Source organism: Cyrtonyx montezumae, unplaced genomic scaffold, assembly GCF_038088225.1.
Source record: "Cyrtonyx montezumae isolate F1298 unplaced genomic scaffold, pur_monq_1.0 scaffold_7, whole genome shotgun sequence".
In the NCBI taxonomy this organism is placed as follows: domain Eukaryota; kingdom Metazoa; phylum Chordata; class Aves; order Galliformes; family Odontophoridae; genus Cyrtonyx; species Cyrtonyx montezumae.
Window position 1 is genome coordinate 456,008 of NW_027072078.1, and position 10,906 is coordinate 466,913.

General features: G+C 56.8%; 1 protein-coding gene across 2 annotated transcripts; it reads left to right on the forward strand.

The window, feature by feature from the left end:
* The first annotated feature begins 1,322 nt into the window (after nt 1-1,322).
* KAT8 (lysine acetyltransferase 8) lies at nt 1,323-7,991 on the forward strand. Of its 2 annotated transcripts, XM_065750416.1 has the most exons (11): nt 1,323-1,552; nt 2,259-2,333; nt 3,339-3,514; nt 4,196-4,249; nt 4,519-4,683; nt 5,333-5,422; nt 6,229-6,369; nt 6,699-6,792; nt 7,178-7,328; nt 7,538-7,692; nt 7,802-7,991. In XM_065750416.1, exons 1-11 carry the CDS (start codon nt 1,348-1,350, stop codon nt 7,864-7,866), a joined length of 1,371 nt encoding a protein of 456 aa, XP_065606488.1. In that variant the 5' UTR covers nt 1,323-1,347; the 3' UTR covers nt 7,867-7,991. The 2 variants fall into 2 exon arrangements, with proteins under 2 accessions (XP_065606488.1, XP_065606489.1); XM_065750417.1 differs by lacking the exons at nt 7,538-7,692; nt 7,802-7,991 and adding an exon at nt 7,467-7,508.
* Nucleotides 7,992-10,906: the final 2,915 nt, after the last annotated feature.

The window sequence follows — 10,906 nt, forward strand, 5'->3', positions numbered from 1 at the left end:
ACAACATGCACGGCAATTAATTAGCCCTGTGCAATGAGTGCAATGCTGTGCAATGATTGCAATTAGCCCCATGCAAGAATATTAATTAGCCACCTGTAGAGCAATTAATTAGCCCTGTGCAGTGCAATTAGCACTATGCAATGAGTGCAATGCTGTGCAATGACTGCAATTAGCACCATGCAATGCAATTAGCCCCGTGCAATGCCGTTAATGAGTCCCGTGCAATGACTGCAATTAGCACCGTGCATGGACATAAATTAGCCCCACACAATGCGATTAGTTAGCTCCGTGCAATTAATGAGACATGTGCAATGCAATTAATTAGCCCCGTGCAATGCAAATAGCTCCGTGCAAAGATTGCAATTAGCACCAAGCACGGACATTAATTAGGCCCGTGCAATGCAATTAGGTAGCCCTGTACACTTAATCAGCCCCGTGCAATGCAATTAATCATGCCCGTGCAATACAGCGCGCGCGTCTCCGCGCCGTTAACGATCGCCGCGGAGCGGGGCCTGTGCAGCGTTCCCCACTTAATGAGCGCTCCCTCCATAAAGGGGCTCCGCCCGCCCTTAATGCCGCCCCGCGATCCCCCTTACCTGCACCCGCATCCGGAATCGGAAGTAGGTGGGCGGGGCTGCGGCCGGAAGCGGAAAAGTAGAGCGACGCAGGGGGAAGAGAAGGGGGGGAGTGGAGCTTAAAAAGGTGATCTGACGCCCCGGAAGGTGGGGGGGGGGGGAGAGTGCGAGCGAGAGAGATGATGTCATCGTGCGGCGGTGACGTCATCGGTAGGCGTCTTCACTCAGGGTGGGGCTCTGTGGTCAAGGCTTGGAGTTATACGGCCATACCGGGATATACTGGGATATACTGGTTCCATTCTGGTTCACATTGGGCCATACTGGTTCCCTTCACATCCATACTGGGCTGTACTGGTCCATTCTGGTTTCATTCTGGGCTATATTGGGCCATACTGGCTCCGTTCTGGTTCACACTGGTCCATACAGGTTCTATACTGGGCCACACTGGATCCACACTGGGCCAAACTGATTCCATGCTGGTTCCACACTGCCTCATACATACTGGTTTATACTTATACCATACTGGACACATACTGGCTCTATACTGCGGCATACTGGATCCATACTGGTTCCATACTTGTCCCACACTGCCCTATTCTGGTGTTATACTGGCGCAAACTGGTGCCCCCATTCCCAACCGCGAGCTGCACCACCCCATTTTCCACCAGACCGTTACGTGACCACACGCCACTTCCGGTCCCTCCTCTCACACGCCCAATCCCCCCACTTCCGGTCTAAAACGTCACAATCAGCGACACACCTCCCCCTCTTCATGGCGGATCATTCGGGAGCGGCGGAAAACAGCGGCGCGGGGCGGACCCCCACCCCCCCCCGCGGAGAAGCGGGGCCTGGGCCTCCTCCGCCGTCCCTCCCGCCGCCGCCTCCTCCTCCGCCGCCCCCTCCCCCGCCCCGGGAGGCGGAAGTGGCGGTAGAGATCGGGGAAACGTATCTGTGCCGGAGGGCAGACGGCAGCTGGCGTGAGTGGGGGGGGGTCTGTGGGGCACTATGGGGGCTGGGGGCTCCTATGGGATGTTTGTGGAGTCCTGTGGGGCCCTATGGGGGTTCATGGGGTCTCTGGCGCACTGTGGGGTCTGTGGGGTCCTTTGGGTGTTTAGTGGGGCCTATGGGATTTGTGGGGCCCCGTGGGGTTCTGTGGGGCTTATGGGGCCCCTATGGGGGGTTTGTGAAGGCTCTGTGGGGTCTATGGGGCCCTATGGGCGTTCTGTGGGATCTATGAGGCCCTATGGAGGTTTGTGGGGTATCGTGAGGGGGCTGGAGGGTCATTATGGGGTCTGTGGGGCCCTATGGTGTTTCTGTGGGGCACTATGGGGTCCTATGGGGTTTTTGTGGGAGTCTATGGGGTCCAGTGGAGCCTGATGGGGGGTCTGTGGGGCTCTATGGGGTACGTGGGGTACTGTGGAGGGGGGGCTAGGGGGACCTGTGGGGGCACTGTGGGGTCTGTGGGGTCCTATGAGGTGCTATGGGGTCTGTGGGGGTACAGTGGGGGTTCTCTGGGGCCCTATTGGGGTTCTCTGGGGCCCTGTAAAGTCTGTGGGGCTCTATGGGAGTTTTGTGGGGCCCTGGGGGGGTTCTGGGAGGTCTGTGGCATCCATTGGGGTCATCTGTAGGATCAGTGGGGTTTTGGGCGCTCTTTGGGGTCCGTCATTGTGTTGTCCCCCACAGACTCAGCGGAGGTGATTCAGTCACGTCTGAATGAGCAGGAGGGGCGCGAGGAGTTCTACGTGCACTACGTCGGCTGTAAGTCTTCCAACACCCCAAAAGCACCCCAGATCCCTTAAGGTTACCCCCACATCCCTTAAAAGCCCCAAATCTGTCCCACAAACCTCATAGAGCTCTATAGGGTTTGTATAGGGATGTGCTGAGCTCCCAATGCTCCCAGTTCACGATGTGGGTGTGACAGCTGTAAGTCCTTCAACACCCCAGAAACACCCCAAATCCCTTAAGGACATCCCAAGTCCCTTAAGGTCACCCCAAGTCACTTAAAAGCCCCAAATCTGTCCCACAAACCCCATAGAGCCCTATAAGATCTGTACAGGGACTTGCTGAGCTCTTGGTGCTCCCAGTTCACCGCGTGGGTGGGATGGCTGCAAGTCCTCCAACACTCCATATCCCTTAAGGACACTCCAGATGGATTAAGGACATCCCCATATCCCTTAAAAGTGCCCCCAAATGCGTCCCCCAAGCCACATAGAGCCCTATAGGGGCTCTGTAGGGCTGTGCTGAGTTCCCAGTACTCCCAGTTTACTGCCACTGGGATGGGTGGTGGTTGACTGTAAGTCCTCCAAACACCAAAACTACACCTGAAATCCCTTAAAACTGCCCCAAATTCTCTTAATTCACCCCAAATTTGCCCCCAGACCCCATAGGACTCTATAGGGCTGTGCTGAGCTCCCAGTGTTCCCGGTTAACTGGCGCCTGGATAAGTGGTGCTTGACTGTAAGTCCTCCAACACCCCCAACAACACTCACAATCATTTAAAATTGCCCCAAATCCCCTTAATTCACCCCAAGCCTGACCCCAAACCCCATAGGGCCCTGTAGGGGCTCTGCGGGGCCGCACTGAGCTCCCAGTGATTCCAGTTAACGAGTGATGGTTGACTGTAAGTCCTCCAAACACCAAAACTACACCCAAAATCCCTTAAAATTACCCCAAATCCCCTTAATTCACCCCGAACCTGCCCCCAAACCCTGTAGGGCTCTAAAGGGCCTCTATAGGGCCACACTGAGCTCCCAGTGCTCCCAGTTAACCGGCGCCTGGACGAGTGGGTGGACCGGAACCGGTTGGCGCTGAGCAAAACGCTGAAGGACGCAGTGCAGAAAAACTCAGAGCAGTTTTTGGGGGAAGTCCCAGAACAGCCAGAGCGAAAAATCACTCGCAACCAAAAGCGCAAACACGATGAGATCAATCACGTGCAGAAGGTGTGTGCACTGGGAGGGACTGGGAGAGACTGGGAGAGATAGGGGGGGCCTGGGAGACTACTGGGAGGGACTAGGATAGAAATAGGGGCAACTGTGAGGTACTAGGATGGAGTGAGGGGCAACTGGGAGGGATTGGGAGGGACTAGGAGCAACTGGAAGAAACTGGGAGGCGACTTGGAGGGACTGGAATAGAAAAAGGGGCAACTGGGAGAGACAGGGGGTGACTGGGAGGGACTGGGATGGACTGGGAGACACGGGGGGAGCAACTGGGAGGGATTGGGGGAGACTGGGAGGGACTGGGGGTGATGGGGGACGACTGGGAAGGACTGGGAGGCAACTGGGATGGACTGGGAGAGAAGGTGGGGAAACGAAGGGACTGGGAGGTGACTGGGAGGAACTGGGAGATATGGGGAGGGACTAGGAGCAACTGGGAGGCAACTGGGAGGGACTAGGAGAGACAGGGGGACTGGGAGATATGGGGGTGGTGACTGGGAGGGACTGGGGGCAACTGGGAGAAACTGGGGGAAAACTGGGAGGGGTTGGGAGGGAGTATGGGCAACTGGGAATGTCTGGGGGTCAACTGGAAGGGATTGGGAGATGACTGGTCGGCAACTAGGAGAAACTTGGGGGGCAGGGAGGGGGTTGCAACTGGGACTTAGTGGGGCTTACTGGGACCCTTAGACCTACGCGGAGATGGATCCCACCACGGCCGCGCTGGAGAAGGAGCATGAAGCGGTGAGCGTGACCCGAAATCCCACCCCACCCCCCAAGTCCCCCCCCCCCGCCTCTCCCTCCAAATCCTCCCCTCCCAGCAAATCTCCCCCGCCTCTCCCCCCAAATTCTCCCTGCCTCTACCCCCAACCCCTACTCCTCCTTCGAAAGCCTCCCCTCCCCCCCAAATTCCCCTTGCCCCTCCCCCCAAATCATCCCCCAAATCACCGCTCCACCCCTCCCCCACCCCACCCCTTCCCCACCCTTTGATCCCTGTCACATCGGCATTCCAGATCACCAAAGTGAAGTATGTGGACAAAATCCACATCGGGCACTTTGAGATCGACGCGTGGTACTTCTCCCCTTTCCCCGAGGACTATGGCAAGCAGCCCAAGCTCTGGATCTGCGAGTACTGCCTCAAGTACATGAAATATGAGCGCACCTACCGCATGCACCTGGTGAGGGACGCATGGGACACACTTAGAGACACGCATGATGTGCTTAGGGGGATGTGGGATGTGCTTAGGGGGATGTAGGACATGCTTAGGAACATGTGTGGCATGCTTAGGGGGTTGTGGGACACGCTTAGGGACATGGGACATGCAAAGGGACACGTATGATGTGCTTAGGGACACGTATGATGTGCTTAGGGACACGTATAATGTGCTTAGGGGGATGTGGGATGTGCTTAAGGACACATGGGACACGCTTAGGGACGTGATATGCTTAGGGACACGTATGAAATGTGTGACACACTCAGGGACATGTGTAACCAGCTTAGGGACACATGTGACATGCTTATGGACACGTGTGGCATGCTCAGAGGCATGTTAACACATTTAGGAACGTGTGACATGCATAGGGACATGTATGACTGGCTTAGAGACACACATGACATGTTGGTGTCGTGTTGTTGGCGTCGCGTTGTTGACGTTTTGGTGTCACGTCGGTGTGACACTGTTGGTGTCACGTTGACACGCTGTTGGCATCACGCTGTTGTGTCACATTGTTGGTGTCATGCTGTTGTTGATACATTGGTGTCACACTGTTGGCATCTCGATGTTGGTGTCACGCTGCTGTTGACACATGGTGTGTTCCTGTCCGCAGGGTCAGTGCCAGTGGCGTCAGCCTCCAGGACGTGAGATCTACCGCAAGAGCAACATCTCCGTGTATGAGGTGGATGGCAAAGACCACAAGGTGTGTGACACAGAGGTGACACGTGGTGACATGGAGATGACGTGGGACATGGGGTCCACCATCACAACGAGATGGGGACACCGTGGTGCCATACATGGACATGTGGGGACATGGAAGTGACACAGGGTGACATGGAGGTGACATGGGACACAGGGTCCGCAACCTCCTCTGGTTGGCCAACGCCTGGAGATGGGGACACTATGGTGCCATACGTGGACACGTGGGGACATGGAAGTGACACACAGTGACATAGAGGTGACATGGGACATGGGGTCCACCATCACAACCTCCTGTGGTTGGAGAACACCTGGAGATGGGGACACTGTGGTGCCATATGTGGGGACGTGGAGGTGACGTGGGGTCCACAACCGCAACCTGCTCTAGTTGGCCAACCTCTCTCTACCAGAGGAGATGTAGAGATGGGGACATGGTCGTGCCATACATGGACCCATGGTGACGTAGAGGTGACACTTGGTGACACAGAGGTGACACATGGTGACATAGAGGTGACATGGTGGGTCCACCATCACAACATTCTCTGGTTGGCCAACATCTACCAGAGAAGATGTAGAAATGGGGACGCAGTGGTTCCATACACGGACCCGTGGTGACGTGGAGGTGACACATGATGACATGGAGGTGACATGGGGTCCACTACTGCAACCTCCTCTGGTTGGCCAACCTCTACTAGAGAAGACATAGAGATGGGGATGTGGTGGTGCCATACACGGTCTTGTGGCGACGTGGAGTTGACGTGGAGGTGACACACAGTGACATGGTGGTGACATGGGTGCTGTCCCCTGCAGATCTACTGCCAGAACCTGTGCCTGCTAGCTAAACTCTTCCTGGACCACAAGACGCTGTACTTCGATGTGGAGCCGTTCGTCTTCTACCTTCTGACTGAGGTGGACCGCCAGGGAGCACACATCGTTGGGTACTTCTCCAAGGTGACCTCTGGGGGGGTGGGGGAGGAGGGACAATTTGGGGACATTTGGGATCACTTTGGGGACATTTGGGGGCAATTTAGGGATGTTTGGGGTCACTTTTGGGACATTTGTGGACATTTAGGGACACTTCGGGGATATTCAGGGATGTTTAGGGATAATTTGGTGATACTTGGGGACATTTAAGGACACTGAGGACATTTAAGAACACTTTGGTGCCATTTGGGGCCATTTGGGGTCTCTCTGGTGCCATTTGGGGTCACTTTGGGGCTGTTTGAGGTCACTTTTGGGACTTTTGGGACATTTGGGGCTATTTGTGGTGGTGGCTGCAGGAGAAGGAGTCCCCGGATGGGAACAACGTGGCGTGCATCCTCACGCTGCCGCCGTACCAGCGCCGAGGATACGGGAAGTTCCTCATCGCCTTCAGTAAGAGACGGGGACAACATTTGGGGTTTCTCTGGGGGGATTTGGGGTCAATTCGGGGACAACGAGGAGGGATTTGGGGATGTTTGAGGGGTTATTGGGGACACCATTTGGGGTTGCTTTGGGGGGACTTGGGGTCACTTTGGGGACAGTTTGGGGGAGGATTTGAGGATATTTGGGGACGGGGGGGGTTGGGGACACTGCTGGGGGATTTGGGGACATTTGGGATAACTTGGGGTATCTGGGGATGTTTGGGATCACTCGGGGGCGGATTTGGGGACAATTTGGGGTCACTTTGGGTCCATTTGGGGCCATTTGGTTGCTTTTGGGTCAATTTGGGCCATTTTGGGAACATTTGGGTCCATTTGGGGCCGTTTTGGTGCCGTAGGTTACGAGCTGTCCAAACTGGAGAGCACTGTGGGGTCCCCCGAGAAACCACTGTCGGATTTGGGGAAGCTGAGCTACCGCAGCTATTGGTCCTGGGTGCTCCTTGAGATCCTGCGTGACTTCCGCGGGACGCTCTCCATCAAAGATCTCAGGTGCGCTCCAGCTACACCAGTAAGCTCCCAGTAGGACCAGTAAGATCCCAGTAAGTTGAGGGACCCCAAGAGATGCCACCAGCCCTACCAGGAACCCCAGGGATGTGAGCTCCTTGGAGGGCTTCCATCTCCACTCAGGATCTCAGTTGGCCACCAGTAAAACCAGTAAGCTCCCAGTACTCCTAGTAATCCCAGTACCTCCCCCACAGCCAGATGACGAGCATCACACAGACGGACATCATCAGCACACTGCAGTCACTCAACATGGTGAAATACTGGAAGGGGCAGCACGTCATCTGCGTCACCCCCAAACTGGTGGAAGAGCACCTCAAGAGTGCCCAGTACAAGAAGCCACCCATCACTGGTAATTAGCTCCCCTTGCCCTCGTTCATTAATTAATACTTGATTAGCACCCTCATTAGCAGTGCTCGTTGGGGGGAGGCTCTGCTAATTGGTTGGTTTCTGGCCTGCAGTTGACTCCATCTGTCTCCGCTGGGCTCCTCCAAAGCACAAACAGGCGAAGCTGGCCAAGAAGTGACATCCACAGGTGTCACCAGAAGCATTGGGGGTACCCAATGCTATAAGTTTTGAGAGAAAGGTACACGCCAATTGTTACTAATTTATTTCAGAACGTATTGAGTAAGCAATAAACAAGTGATACAGTGCTGGGTGGCTGTGAGTCTCTGCTCCACCAAAGGCACATGCCCAGGGCCTCCCATCCCTTCCTTTTATTGTCTCTTACTTCCACATTCCCAAATCCAGTATTATATTCCAATAGCAATAACTCAAACACACGGTACCGATCACTTACAACAAATGCTAATAATGATCATATAAACTATAACTCCCACTACTATAGCAAAGAGAGCTCATTTGATCCTATATATGACTTACAGTTCTCCTTTGTAGGAGCTCCCCCAAGGAATCTTCCTACCCCAGCTGGCAACCTAACCTGTGAGCTCACCTCCCAGGGGCAGCCCTGACATCTATACCCTGTGTAGGACACCTCCTTATGCCTTATAGGTTCCCCTCATTCCCATTGACATACCGGGTCTGCCTGAGGAAGGTCCTTGTCTGCCCCCACAGTGACCGGGTGAGGAGGGCAGTCCTTCCTTCCAAGAAGCCTCGGGGGGCACCTAAGGTGTCCCTCCCTCAGCGGGTCCTGCAGCCAAGCAGAGCGGGTCCCATCTGGGGTGCCAAAACTGGCAGAATCAAACTCTATAACCCAGAGTTAGGTTATAAAGCAGGTATATTTACTCGGCATGTGCACAGGCGTTGGGTGCAAGGGGCATCGCTCCACCAAACTTGCACAGCTACCAGCAGAAGCCGTACATATGTGTAAGCCAAGCTCATACATATTCAGCAGGTTTCGGGACTGTCTGCAGTTTGTGGGCTGGTTTGATCCTGGGATGAGATCACTCAACTGCAGCTTTAAAAGGAAGGATTTTCCCCTTCCCAACAAGTCAGCTCTTGGCATTAGAAAGTGAATGGCACAAGGGCTTGTTTGCCTCACTGCAAGCTCAGTTTCTCTGACTCCACTAAAAAAAGACCACGGATGTTTTTAACCTGCGAACATTTCTGTTTTGAGATCAAATATTTAGAACACTTTATCCAGCAAGAGAAAAACAAACAAACAGAAAAAACACCTGCTCCCTTTTGTGTGGGAAACACTTGAACCAAGCCTGACAAACTAAGCAGAGCTTCATGGGCCACATGAACCTTCTATGTGGTGTGTGAAATACGGCAGATGATTTGTGTCAATAGGGTGAAGAAGGGGGACAGACTCAAGGATGGTGCTGTACTAGAGATAACACGGACATCAGTCACAAACCCCAAACACTCCCTTACAAACAGAGAACAGGATGCATATGTGAGCCCCCGATAAACCAGAAAGAGTTACTGTATCAGCAGATTTTAACTAAGCCTGAACCTCGAGCAATTAACCTTGTACAACTAACCCAATGTGCACATGCCTGGAACCAAGGGTGAATGAAAGGACATGGAGGAAGACGACTGATCTTCCTCCTCACAACCCCCAGAGGGAAGAAGACAACCGACAGCCGACAGCCGACAGCCGAGGTCACGCAACGGCCTCACCGGCACCAGGCCTCGCTCGAGCTGCCCAAAGAAACACCTGAGCCGAAGCGCTCACGGAGAGCAAAGGCCGAGCCGCGGGGACCGGCCCCGCGCCGCTGAGGCGCCCGGCGGCACGCAGCATCGTGCAGCTGCCAGCTCCACACCCGGCAGGCACGGCACAGCGGGCCCCCAAACCTGCGGCACCGGCGGCGATGGGAACGACTCGTGCGCGCGCGCCGTACCTGCCGTGCAGCGCGACGCGGCCGTCTGACGGCACAGGGGCGCGCGTGGGGCGCCGAACGCGGCGCTGAGTGGGGCGGGGGAGACGCGAGGACGCAGCGCAGCGCGCGAAGGGCGAAGCGCCTCGGAGGACGGGCGCTAGGAACGAGCCGTGCCTCGGCGTTTGGAGCCTTTATTGGACACGAGTAGCCAGCCCCGCTAGAGGCGCCGGGGAGGCCGCCTCTTGCGGGGCGGAGAAGCGCGCTGGGCGCTGCCGGCCCTTCTCTTCCTGGAGCATCGGGGCCCGCCGGCCGAGCGCTTCCCGCCCCGGCCGCGAGTGGTGGAGCCACGGCTGCGGCCCTGCTGCGAGGGACCGGCCGCGTCGGGGCCCGGCTCATCGCCGGGCCGCTCCCGCTCCCGCTCCCCAGGGCTGAGCGCGGCGGGGAGCTCGCCGGCACCTCCCCCCAGGGCACCGCTGGCCGTGCCCGGGAGCTCCTCCACATCAGGAGCTGTGGAGCTGCCGGAGGGCACGGCGCTAAGGGCGACGGTGGGACCGGACGGGGCCGCGGGGCCGTGCTCCTGCTCCCGCTGCTGCTCCTGCTCCCCCTGCTGCTGCTCCTGCTCCTGCTCCCACTGCTGCTGCTCCTGCTCCTGCTCCCCCTGCTGGGCAGTGCTGGGCTCTTGGAGGCCCAGCAGCCTCCGGGCCTCCCGGCCACTCCAGCTCACGACGGTTTCGATGAGGCCGTCGATGACCAGAGCGGTGATGGCGCGCTGCACCAGGGCATCCCTGTCCGGGCCCACCCGGCACAGCAGTGCCAGGATCACGCTCTCCAGCACGGCATTCTGCCACCAGCGCAGCTCCTGGACCTGGCAGAGGACGTCCTCCAGCCAGCGCTGCCCCGGACAGAGGAGGTCGCGTCTCTCCCTGAAGAGTCCCGCCCACTCCTCTGGCAGGAGGCCGCCCACTCTCACGGCTTCCGATGGTCCCGCGGTGCCGCTGGGGCCGGGGACGGTGCTGAAGCCAATGGGCGCTGGCAGTGCGGGTGGGGAGACGATGCACTTCTGGTACTCGTTGTCTCTCCGCACAGAGACCTGGATGGTCTTCAGGGCCGTCCTGCAGAGCGGGCAGGCGTCTCTCAGCGTCACCCACTGCAGGATGCAGCTGATGCAGAACGTGTGGTTGCATGGGGTGGCGTATGCAACGTCCTCTCGCTCGTCACGGCAGACAGGACACGTCCACGCTTCTTCTGCGGCCGTGGTCTTCTCGCTGCAGCACGCTGGGA